The sequence below is a fragment of the Xenopus tropicalis genome, chromosome 1, assembly GCF_000004195.4.
Source record: "Xenopus tropicalis strain Nigerian chromosome 1, UCB_Xtro_10.0, whole genome shotgun sequence".
NCBI classification, from domain to species: domain Eukaryota; kingdom Metazoa; phylum Chordata; class Amphibia; order Anura; family Pipidae; genus Xenopus; species Xenopus tropicalis.
The window spans coordinates 153043863-153057097 of NC_030677.2; the positions used below are offsets into that span (position 1 = coordinate 153043863).

Genomic DNA, 13235 nt, shown 5'->3' on the forward strand with positions numbered 1-13235 from the left:
CAGAATAGTCCTGGGATTAATGTAGGAGCATGTTTCTTACATGAGAAAATTCATATGTTCTATTTTCACTTGGGGCATCATGTCACACATATACACACACATATATATATATATATATATATATATATATACACACACATATTTGTAGAAAGACTATTATTGGCTATTTGAAATTGATCTAAATGTGTCCTTTCCAAAAATATGTGGTTTTTCTGGGGGTCTTTTTACAGTAAGGGGGTCTTACAACCAGGCCTGGACTGGGATTCAAAATAGGCCCTGACATTTTTTAAGACACATGCCCAAACAGCCCCCACCAGCCCACTTAATAGTAACTGTCTATGGCATCTTACAGTAGCCCCTCCGGCAACTGCCACAATCCACAGGTTGCCAGTCTGGGCCTGTATTTTGGCATCAGAAAGGATTTTCCCCATGTGAGGCTTAACTGGCAGCTGCCCTGGAACCATTTGTACCATGGAATGAGTTCCATGTTAATTCAGCCTAACTAACTAGGAAGTTTTATGTAACTAAGCAGCTTTCTTTATGCTACTGTTGTCTATTCCATACTCCCAAATCTAATGTGCCAATCCCTCTATATCCTCTTAGTGCCATTTAAAGCACAATCAGATCTTTTTTCTCCTCCTTACTCCTGTGTGCCAGTCTAAGTGCCATTCCCTTTCTCTGTATATTCCATTCTCTCCTGACTTTTGAGTACAAGTCCCAGAGCTTTTACCCCGTTCCCCATGTGTCATTCTCTTTAAAGAAGAAGGAAAGGCTAAGTCACTTGGGGGTGCCAAAATGTTAGGCACCCCCAAGTGACTTAGATCGCTTACCTTGTAAGCCCCTGTATGGAGAAAACAGCACCAGCCTGGGGTAGCAGCGAGCGCTTCCTCCGTCCTCTTTCGCTGCGCGCACATGCGCAGTAGAGTGAAAAGCCGAACTTTAACAGAGAAGTCGGCTTTTTCACTCTAATGCGCATGCGCCAGACTCGGAGTCCAGGGGAAAGGGAGGCGGAAGGAGGAAGCGAATCGCCCAGGTGCCCCGGGCTGGTGCGGTTTTCTCCTAATAGGGGCACCAGCCTGGGGTAAAAGGTAAGCAATTCAAGTCACTTGGGGGTGCTTAACATTTTAGTGACTTAGCCTTTCCTTCCCCTTTAAGTCCAAGTGCCAATATAAACCTACCCTATCTGTCAGATACACCATTATCTCCATATCCAATGAGCCAATCTCAGTAGGTTTCCTCTCTTCCTTTGTCTGTCTCCTTCCCTCATGCAATACTAGTCATAACAGGATTTTCACGCGTGTGCCTTGTTGGGCCCCAAAGATTCAGATGACAGCCCAGCGTATAGCAGCCAACTCTCACTAATTCCACAGTCAGGAATTTCAGCTCATTTCTCCTTACAGAACAAATTTCACTCGTTCTACCCCAAAAAAATCTAATATCTTTAAAATGTTGCTTAAAGGAATACTGTAATTCAAAACGCATCAGTTAATAGAGCTTCTCCAGCAGAATCCTGGGGTTCTCTTGGAAGGGTTGAACTTAATGGACTTTGGTCATTTATCAACCCAATTGAACTATGTATTTATGTAATAAGATAGCTGACAGAGATTAACATGAATAAGAAATTGGTTGCATGATTGTCAGATGTTAATTTAGTAATAAAGCTTTACAGATGTAAACAATTTACTTCATTATGCATCTATGTTTATATCTCTTAGTACTCAAAATATTTTTTTTGTATCCAAATCATATTCTTGAGCCTAAGGAGGACCACGGTTAAGCAGGTTATATTGGTTAAGCAGGTCCATTGGTGGACCCTACATTCAGGCCAATATGGTGTGGAGGGACCAAGTTTAGCTAGTTTAGTAAAACATCTGCCAATGCTGCGGCCATTATGACAAATTTACTGGCAATGTAGTTGAAAACATATTTGTAATACCCTTAAGATAAGTCCTTGGTCCACCCTTGATCTGCCCCTAAACTTACCTTTTTTCTTTCTAGATCACTCTATAACCTGCCCTCTGGACGTCGCACGTCATAGCCCCGCCCCCTTTACATCACAACCCCCCCAACTGGCCAGTAAAAGTTATTAAGAAAGGTGGCAACCCTAGCTGCAGGGAGAAGAAGCAGTCTTGAAGCAAAGGGTACTTTTGCCACACACAAATATGGTACTTTCTTGATATATAATAAATGAACAAGTATGATGATCTGTTTAATTGGGTTCTCATATGGTTTTAGGTAAAATACAGATCATGTTTAAGGTCATATTTATGCAGAAATATAAAAAATTCTAAAGGGTTCACAAACTTTCTTTCCAGCGTATACCAACCACCTAGCCCCCCCCCTTCCCACACATGTGCCTGCTCACTGCGTGTCTCCAGCAGGTGCACAAATATTCAGTCACTATAGAGGAAACAGACCCTGGGTCCAAATACTGCGGGGTCTGCTTGCTCTATAGTTACGCCACTATCACTCACATTTTTACATTGTTTTTTTTCTACCATTGGGTTTTTTCAAAGAATAAAAAGCTCAACCAGGTTTTCGGTTTTCAAGGAAAAAAAACCCATAAGCTTTTATATACCGATAATAAATCAGCCTCTAAGTTTACATAAACATAAAAATCCATGTGTTATTTTTTTATTAACTTATTCACTGGATATAAGTTTATAACTTGAAATGTCATAAAGCATTAGTTTGGCTGTATATATGTTAAATCTGTGTGCTCACGCATGTTCAATAAATGTCAATGGAGGGTTCAGAGCAATATAGGTGAATTCATATTAATGCACATGTAGACAATTGAGTTTCAATGGAAGGTTGTGTGCTCTGAACTAGACACACATGCACAATTTGATCCAGACTGTGGAGAGGAAGGGGACTGTCATTTCCATTAGTAGGTGGGAAGGATAAAGTAAATGGAGCTCACTGTTGAACTTGAATAATAGTTTCTGAATACACAGGGATCGTTGCACAAATTACTGCTGGTAATCAGAAACTGACCTGTATGAGAATTGGGAGACATTGTGAAGCCAGGGCAGGCAACATATAGTTACAACAAACTGTTACATATCTTGTGTTTATACAATTTCTATAGGTTTAGAAAGGTACAGAAGAAACCTGTATTTTATTATCTATACATATTATCTACTGTAGGTATGTTACCTATATAATCTCCATAATGGACAGACACTACCAGTGCTTTTGTACATAGACAACGTGATAAACTATTGTATGTGAGTGCAGAGAAATGTTTAGGCTAAGAGCCTATGGGGCTGCTCTAATCTGTTCATCCTTGTAGCTCCACAGACAAGCACAGTGTTTACCTGAGTGTAGCTACAATGAGCAAATTTTGGCCTTAAAATACATTCACATGTTTCAGCCCAACACCTTTTAAATGTAGCTGCAGAAAAGCGGATCATCTGCCCTGTGTATCCCAAGCCTAAAATGTATAAATAGCAGCAGACCAAGGTCAAGAATTATCGCTTTTACTGATCTTGGGAATACTTTCCGGTTATCACTCTTTGGAGCAGGGCCACCATCAATAATCTTGGGCCCAATACAAGTTAGCAGCACCCTTCCCTGAAGGGCCCACTGCTTATCTGGGTTGGCTGGGTGGTGGTCTTGCCAATAAGTAAAGTGGGGCCAAAATGCTCCTGATAGCAGTACCCCCAGTATACCACCCATGACAGTGCTGTGTGTAGGCTACAGTTACTCTGACCTACATGTGCGGGTCCTTGAGTGTTAATAGGCATCATAGTGGTTTCCAAATATATGACAGGACTGATGTAGGCCAGTAAATAAAGGGAACTGAAATTTCTGCCTCATGTCACTACTTTTAAAGTTACAATGTGAATGCATGTTATTGTCTGTGGTTCTCATGTTTCCATTATTGTGTGTTTTAGACAAAACAGTTCACATTCAGGCAAGACACAACATTGCCTTAGTTTGGGGTAGGATAGCTTGATCTTGTTCAGAGTGCTACATGCCAGTTGCATATAAATGCAGATTTGAGCACTTCATATTGCTATTGCTTCCAGTTTAGGAATAAGGTCTTTCCATGTTATTCATTCTAAGTTGCAGTCATCAGCCATGTTTACTGGTTAAAGCCTGGTGGATATTACATAGATATCTGGTTGACTCTCTGAAGTCTCATCCGTGTTTTGTCTCCTACAGCTGTATTTATTAAAATCATCTTTGGTTTCAAGCCAAGATTTTCCTTTTGTCTCTGGGAGGAAAAAGTACAAATATATCCCACACGAAGCAATTATGACAAGGAAAATGAGGAAGCAAAATTGTCCAATGGCAGCCTGGAGAGACAAAATAAACAGAAATGTACTGCAAGGTTAAGAAATTTCCTACCACAATCACTATGCTTTTGTATATTTAGGTCTTTAATACCCAACTAAATGAAACACACTCAAAAATTTGCCCCATTAATGTAATAGCCCCACAAAAATTAACCAGCCTCTTTGCTGCAATGACCCCAGGCTGGCCTGAGACATACACATAGAAGGACAGTTACTCTGACAATGAAGGTTCTTTTGTGGAGTGTTTGGCCAGGGCATGGCAACACTAAGGGGCACATTTACTAACCCACGAACGGGCCGAATCTGTCCGATTGCGTTTTTTTTCGTAATGATCGGTATTTAGTGATTTTTTCGGAAATGATCGCGACTTTTTCGTTACCAATACGATTTGCGCGAAAAAACGTGAGTTTTTCGTAGCCATTCCGAAAGTTGAGCCTTTTAAGTTTTAACGCTACGAAAAAGGCGCGACTTTTTGCGCAAGTTTTAACGCTACGAAAAAATCGCCAGATTTTGCGCAACTTTTGGAATGGCTACGAAAAACTCGCGTTTTTTCGCGCAAGTCGTAATGGCTACGAAAAACTCGCGTTTTTTCGCACAAATCGTATTGGTAACGAAAAAGTCCCGATAATTTCCGAAAAGTCGTAAAGGCGCCGAAAAAATCGCAAAAAATAGTCGCAAAATGTTCGTTTTCCAATCGGAATTTTTCCAATTCGGATTCGAATTCGTGTCTTAGTAAATCAGCCCCTAAGGGGCACATTTACTAAGCAATTTTGATACTTTTCAAGATTTTAAATGGGTTTTTGCCAGTATTCAATTTTTCCGATATTGTTTCTCCAAAAATTTGAGTTTTTCGGAATTTTTTTCGAAAATAACTCTCATAATTTGTGATATATTAACGTTTAGTTAACTTTTTTGGCAAAAAAAGTACTATTGAGTCCTATGGAGGCTTAGAATAGTAGAGGAATAGAATAGCCAGTGACAGTCTGTCATTGACACATTTTCAAGGGGAAGTTAATCCCATGATTGTTTTCTATTTCTAAGATAAATTGCAAATGGTACACAGTTTTTTTCGCCTCTCTTAATTGTGCCTAATTATGCAGCAGACTGTATGAGCTTGCAAGACTCAGAATAACGGTCTGTTGTTACCTGTATAAAAGGGAAGACCATGCCAAGAATGAATAGTTCAGCCCAGTTTATTGTTCCCACCATGACCAATGCTGCAGTGCGGGAAGTCTGGGAAAATATTTCCACTATAACGGTCATGGTGGTAGCACCTAAAAGAAGAAATCAGCAGAGGATATTGAAAACAGAAATAGCACCAGACAAGATTACTCTGTAAGTCAGACTTAAAATCAGGTAGCTGGCCTGCAAACCTTTATAATTTATGGAAAGATAAAACAAGGAAAATACCATTTGCGCAGTTACACTGGAATTAGGGTGATAACAATATTACCTGCCAATTCTAAGAATTAATAGTCCTTTAACACTTACCTGGTCCTGATCCAAATGACAGAACAAATAGAAAGATTAGGAAGACACTGCAGTAAGGCAACCAGGTAGCATGTGCCTGATGAAGAAAAAAAAATGTGGTTATTCATAAAGCTTTGTTTTTTATTAGCCTGATAATATGATGCTCTTCTAGACCCCAACGGATAAATGAGACCCAGTGCAAGGAAATGATTATTGACAGAAATAGATTGCTGTACTTCTAGCAAGCTTGCTTTCTAATATTCACCCTTACATTCAAGGTACACAATAGCTTGAGGCAGAAGATGCAGCACAGACACAACGGCACTTCATGCATCTATAGAGAATTACACTAAGGGGCAGATTTATCAAAATGTCAAGAGCTTAACACATAAAAACTTGCCCACATTCTATTTATTCTTATGGGATTTTTAAAAGCGCATTTATCAAATGGTGTGTTTTAACTTTCACCCATTGATAAATACCATTATAAAAATTCCATAGGAGTGAATAGAAAAAGGGTGAGTTTTTTTATGTATTAAGCTCTAAACTCACAGTTTGATAAATCTGCCCTTAAGAGTGTTTGGACACAACACATGAAATGAGTGGTGTCAATAGGTGTAACATTTTTGTGCTTTTTTTCATAAATGACCCATTAATTTCTATTGGAAATGTGTTTTAAAGGGGTGGTTCACCTTTAGGTTAACTTTTAATATGTTGAATGTAGAATGTCCTATTTATAGAAACTTTGCAACTGGTGTTCATTTATAGTTTTTTAATTATTTGCCTTTCTCTTCTACATCTTTTCTACAGCCAGGGGCGGGCCGAGCCGACCGGGCACCCTAGGCAACCCGATCGGCTACCTCGCCCCTGCACCGCTACTTCGCACCCCCCCGTGTGTTCTGACGCGCATGCGCAGTGCGAGCGGGGGGGGGCGCGGCGCGGTGTGCGATTCAAAGCGGCGCGACGCAAAACGTAACTAGGGGTAGGCAGGAGAGGCCGCTGCCTGGCGCCCCCCAATCGTTGCGCCCTAGGCAGCTGCCTCTTCTGCCTACCCCTAGTTCCGGCCCTGTCTACAGCTTTCTAACTGGGTCAATGACCCCGGCGCCAGAAACTATTGCTCTGTGAGCTAACAATTTTAATATTGTTACTTTTTATTCCATATTTTTTATTCAGCCCCCCCTATTAATTTCCAGCCTTTCACTTAAACCACTGCCTGGTTGCTAAGATAAACAAGACCCTAGCAACCAGATAGCTACCAAAATTCCAAACTAGAGAGCTGCCAAACAAAAAGCCAAATAACCACAAATAATAACGAATGAAAACCAATTGCAAATTTTCTTATCATACTGAAAGTTAATTTAAAGGTGAACAACCCGGGTGCAGGGCATTCAGCTGGGCCACCCCCACCGCCCACCCGATCTGACACATTTTTCTGGTGATCGCACCCTTAGCACCCCCGGTAGTTACGCCACTGTCTGCAGATATTTCAGCTTTATTTAAAGAAAGAGCTGCTCTCTAGTGCTCCACACCCAATCTTCTTCATTCCCAAATTTGAGTTCTTCCCCCATCCGGGTCCCAGAAAGATCTGCTCTGTGAATCTTTGGCGTAACTTTATAAAGAATGATGCCAAGGTTGCAGAGAAACCGAGAAGGATTTTAACAGATTATTTCTGTCTCTGTGCATGAAGGATTTGTGTTGGAGTCAAGTTGTTTTGTTAGTGCTGGAGTCAGTTATTTGAAAAAGCTCTAATAGATTTGCTAGGAAAGGAAGCCCCCCCCCCCCCCCACCAAAAGAAACATTGGATCTAACGGTTAATCAAAATCTGACTCCCGACTCCTGCAGTAAGTGAGAATGAAGAGAGACAGATGGTGAGAGTGGGAGAGTGAAGATAAATTAGATTATTTCAGAAACAGGTAGAAATTTTTAATTGATTATATTTAGAAAATTTCTTATTTCAGTATGATGAAGCTTGTATTAAATTTTCATGATAGTTCCCCTTTAATCATTCTTGTTTTGCATGCAAAATATTTTAACTGTTTATGCCAGTATGCCTAATATGCCACTTTCTGTTAAATTTCTATTATTAGTTTCCTGGTAACATAAAGAATATAGAATAGCTTAATGTGTTTATACCATTACTGACATAAGCCCAGTCCTGGATTTACCTGAAATGAGATTGTTATGGTGATGAGACCCAGTGCCAATACCATCATTATATAACCCCCAAGAAGGAAGAATCTCCTGCCAAAACGATCAACCACCAGACTCTGTAGAAGTGAATGTTAGTGAACAATTAATGCCCGAAATATGTATATTATCATCTATTTATAAACCTATTAAACATGTTATTTTTATTATATAACTCCCTATAAAGATAAGACACTGTTAAATGATCCCCTTTCCATGAAACAATGTCAAATGTATTAAATACCCAAGAACATTACAATACTAGTCTGTGTCTGAAGTCTGTGATTATTATTAAGGGAATAACTGGTTTGGTACTAAGCTTTTATATATGCCACTTCATTCAAAGAAATTTTTTTTTCTAAATTCTATGTGAAGGCATCCCTCCTTGTAAAATCTCAGAGCTGCCACATAAGAAAGATAATGCTATAAGGTTTTAGTTCTGACATCAGTGATATTGTTTACAGGTTAACCGTATTAACATCATTCCCATTTCACAAAATTCACTTGTAGGCTTTGCAAGCAAATATATTATACTTATATATATTTATGAGGCTGACTATGTTTCCCAATCCTTCTCCATTTCTGGAACTCCAGTATCAGGGGGCAGGACAGGTATGGCAGCATGAGATGAAATCGGCAATCACAATAGATTTTCAATAGATACTCACGCAAAAGATCACAGATGTGGCTTCACATATTCCTACACCGATGGTCAAATATGGAATTTGTGTGGGTTTGAATCCAGCAGATTTGAACACATCACTTGCATAAAAATAAATCTGGGAATTATAGGGGAAATATAATGATATTCTATACTGTTTCTGAGATGAAGATAATCTTTTGTTTACTCTTCTCAGCAGTCTGCCTTTACATTCTCTCTTCATGCAGGGGTTGGAGTCAGAGCTTGAGTGACAGTAATTTACAAGCAGTTCGCTCTAAAAAACGAGCCAATCAAACCACACCAATCAATTTCTGCATAAAGAGAGAATGAAGAGAAACACATTACTGAGAAGTGTATTCTAAAAATTACAATTACAAAGACAGACTGTTCAACTGACTTTAGAAAGTCCATTATGTACATAATATGTTGCTCATATTACATTTCCATTTTTGTGATAGTTCCCCTTGAAGAATTTCTGGAGGTCTGCGGCTCAGTATAAACTAGGGCTAAATTCACTACAATCTATAATGACACGATTTATAATTGTACATTACAAGTCTGCTCAAATTATATTAAATAAGAACAGATTGTTCTGAACTGATCTAATCTGGTCAACCAGTTGGGAAGCTTCAGTTCATTTAGCATAAATACTGATCAGATCAGAAAAAAAACTCAGACCTATTGTCATTTTGGGGGCCTAAGATAACAAATCCATGAAGGCATACATTTTGAATTTGCCCTCATAGACCAGTTGGCTTGGTCATTTAAAACATTTCTAAACAGACCGAAAGACTGATAACCCTGCACCTGCTTAAGAGTTCCTATAGTAGGCCAATGGTTGTTAATGTTGATATCATGTATAGATTTATGGGTGAAATGATCATAAAAGCCAGTTATGTTTGTGTGAGCAATACTAGCTGCTTGGAATGGATAGAGTTGGGCAAAGAACTGATAAGCCTTGTTTTTAGGTGCATGGTGTGGAGCCTGCAGATAATTGATTGTTGGTATTAAGAGTGTCTCATAGTAGATATAGTAGGGCAATATGTGATAATAATCTATTATTAATGTTGCCCAATGCAGTATTTCAGTTGCTGCTGAAGTGCAAACCAGTGCAAACCTGTTTAACAGCTGAAGCTTGTGATGGGTGCTGGCAGGTGTAATTCAACAGCAGCCATAGGTAAGACCTTCTAATTTATGAAAGATTACATTTAATTAAATAAAGGCTTCCCTGCAAAGTGTTTTGCCCGATGTCCTGCCAAATAGATAGAGGAGAGTGAGAGTTTCTGAGAGAATGATTAAAAATAAAGGTTTTTCTCCCTTGAAACAGGAATTTTTCTCTAGGTAAATACATACAGTTACTTAGCAGTACAAGGAACCACTGAATATCCAGTCCTAAAGTACAAACCAATGCAGTTCAGTTAAATTCCACAGATTTTGAATCCGCTTTTTCCCTAAGGTTCTGAACAAATTGAAAAGTTCATATGTTTAAAGATCACAGTTTGTGGTTTAACATAAAGCTTTCTGCATGTAATTAATTTCTTACCGCATTGACCCCACAAAGTTGCAGAGCAATTGTCAAGGCAATAAGAGCATAGAGCTGCCAGCGCTGGGAAGGATCTCGCAGAAGCTGCAGCACAGTCAGATTTTTCCCACCACTTCTAGCAGCTTGTTCCTTGGACATTTCATTAATGACTGCTTCGTAGTCTCCATCACCCCATAGTTGTTTCAGAGCTGTATATATAATTAGTAATAAACACATTTTTAGTACTGGAAGAATAAAAAGAAATATGAAGAATGTAAAGTATGTTAAAATCATCAAAGGATGATGTATGTGAATCAGTGTTTTTAGTCACAGAGTTTATAAATGTAAAGTTGCTAAGCCATCATACTCATGGCAAAGCTAACAACATTTGGTGTCCCTAACTAGTTACATCTGATAAGATGTCTAAGCTGGCACCTTTCTGCCTTTTTGCCTTTTCTTGGGAATAGTCTTCCCTTAAAAATTCATTGACTAACGCACATTGTTAAAGATAAACACAAGTTTAAAGACACTGCAATGCGATTTAACTTGTCAGACCTAGAGAGCAGTTCTGCCACTCGCACCATGCTGGGGCCAGTAAAATCCTCTTATTGATTGATTACTTTGCACCCAGAATGACAAACCAAAACTGCCCTGGACATAGCTCCTTCTGAGACCAGACCACTGGGCTGGGGCAGTTTATTGTTAGCAATGTGCAAGATTGCTGTGCTTCATTACTGGTAATACTGGCATATCTATGTTCACCCGAAAATAGGAATAATCAATGCAGTTTCCCTGGCCTGTGTTTTACTGGTAATGTATTCTTTGCAAATGCTTACTTTTTTAAGTAACAACAAATTAATTGAATAAATTACTTGTAAAATGTGGGTTTCATCAATGCCTTTTTTTGCCTATTTTCTAAATATGTTCTGTGTTTATGTCACATACCTTTCAAGCACCCTTCTTTGTCACCCTTCAATAGGAGGTATGATGGAGACTCTGGAAAGAATGGCAGGGTGCACAGCTGAATCAGTGACCAGAAACCACTCAGAGATATTAACACAGGCCAAAGAAGCTCAGTGCCCAGGAGTTCTCTGGAGTTAAAGAAAAAAAATACAAATTAACAATCCAAATACAAGTTCAGATATAAACATAGGTGACAACCTATGAAGGACAGGTCTGGTATGTTGGGGGGAAAAAATGGCAAGATGGCATCCTGCCTTGTGGTCTACCAAGAACTTTAAAGTGATCTACTGGTAGGCCACGATCTACCTCTTGGGCACCCTTGATGTAATCTATTGGTATTTTGCTAAAGCATTTGATACCGTTCCCCACAAATGACTGCTTTCTAAGCTAAGGTCTGTTAATCTTAGTGAAGTCATTTGCACATGGATAGGAAACTGGCTACAGGATCGGATACAGAGGGATGGTACATTCTCTACTGGGAGTAGAGTAGGGTAGGGAGTAGGGTCCCACAACGGTTTGTATTGGGTCTACTTTAATGTAATTGTTCATTAATGATTTAGGAGATGACACAAAACTCTGCAGCCCAATTAATTATATCCAGGATGTGGCATCCCCTTCCAGTAGGTCTGTAAAGGGGTAAAACAAAAGGTTTTATTTCAATGTATAAAGAAATATGTAGGTTAACCAGTAGGTGGCACCAAGTCCACCTGTAAGTGCATGAGCTGTGCACTTCCACTTTTTTGCCTGAGAACATCAGAGGCAGCAGCAAGACCTTGTAGTCAGACCTACTGGTGAGGTTAGTATCTGGGCTAACTAGTGATAGCAGTGGCAAGTGAATTTATTCCAGGATAGAAAGGTAGAGCGGGCTAGTTGGCAAGGACAGTCTGTTGTCCCGACAAGGAGTGTTTAGAAGAGGAGTAGAGCCCCTGAAGTGTGTACCAGAGGGAATTCAGGGTTTATGTGTGTGTTGTAGGAGGGCCTACGGGTGAAGCTTGGGCACTGTACATAGGTCACCACAAAGGAAGGAGTAATAGTCCCTAGTGAGCAGGAAGCCTCTGGGATGGCTATTGGCACCCTGCCTGTGCTTCCATGTGGGACAGACAATGGACCTTTCAGGTCCTTCCAGCAGACACAAGGGCTGATTAGAAAAAGGGAGGTTCCATCTTAATATTCGGAAAGGGTTTTTTAATTTGAGCAAGTGAGGAAATACAGTTGATTCAGGAAGGAATTTTTTCTCTCTCTGCAGCAATTGGAGAGGCTTCAGATGGGGTTTTTTTTTGCCTTTATCTGGATCAACTAGCAGTTATATATATATAGGCATAAAAGGTTGAACTTGATGCACCTGTGTCTTTTTTCATCCTAACCAATGTATGTTACTATGTAATGTCCCTGATTTTTCAAAATAATTTGGTTACTTATAGGTATACTATGAATATAAGTAAAAATGTAGATTTAATAATAATAATGATGATGATGATGAAATTATTGAAATGTGAGACAATAGTGGCTAATGGCACAGCAGTTATAGAGATTTATAACAAAGATACAAGAAAAACTTTAGCACTAGCCTTACCTGAGCCCAACTATCTGACCAATCATTTTTCCAGATGTAACAAAAATGGAAATACTAGTGTTTGTAAAACCACGTAGCTTTTTTGGCGCAATTTCTCCTGCATACTGTGAGTGAAGAGTAAACCCAATTCCTAACAGAAAGAGAAACAAAACAGTTATCTAAACACGTGTCAAGTACATACTCTGTAAGGCTTTTTTTTCATCCAAACATTCAGAAAAACAGCCCAAATGATAGGAACAGCACAAAAGATAAGGAGCTGCACACAACAACATCTGCTGCACCTTACACTGGCCAATGTGGATCATCGGCAGATGAAATGGTCAAACTTGCCTGATTCCTGAACCACCACATATCCATAGCGCATGGCTGCCTCACACATACTGTATCATGGTATGTATTTGGCCAAATTACAGTGATAAACTATTAATACCATGTGATTTCATATAGCTATATAATTCCTTATTCTTATAATGGTATAAGGTCTACTGTCATTACTGCTTTACATAATGTATTCTTTAAATAAACCATGATTTGACTGGTTCAGTTTTCTACTGT

General features: G+C 39.3%; 1 protein-coding gene across 3 annotated transcripts in view; it reads right to left on the reverse strand.

The window, feature by feature from the left end:
* Positions 1-2600: 2600 nt before the first annotated feature.
* The window catches only part of slc2a11.3 (solute carrier family 2, facilitated glucose transporter member 11 gene 3), a 29646-nt gene continuing 19011 nt past the window's right edge, over positions 2601-13235 (reverse strand). For all 3 annotated transcript variants that reach the window (NM_001352228.1, XM_031896801.1, XM_004910583.4), the window contains 8 exon segments: positions 2601-4304; positions 5451-5578; positions 5796-5871; positions 7940-8041; positions 8630-8740; positions 10166-10353; positions 11090-11235; positions 12681-12810. In NM_001352228.1, coding sequence (NP_001339157.1) covers positions 4098-4304; positions 5451-5578; positions 5796-5871; positions 7940-8041; positions 8630-8740; positions 10166-10353; positions 11090-11235; positions 12681-12810 — 1088 coding nt within the window. In that variant the 3' untranslated portion in view covers positions 2601-4097.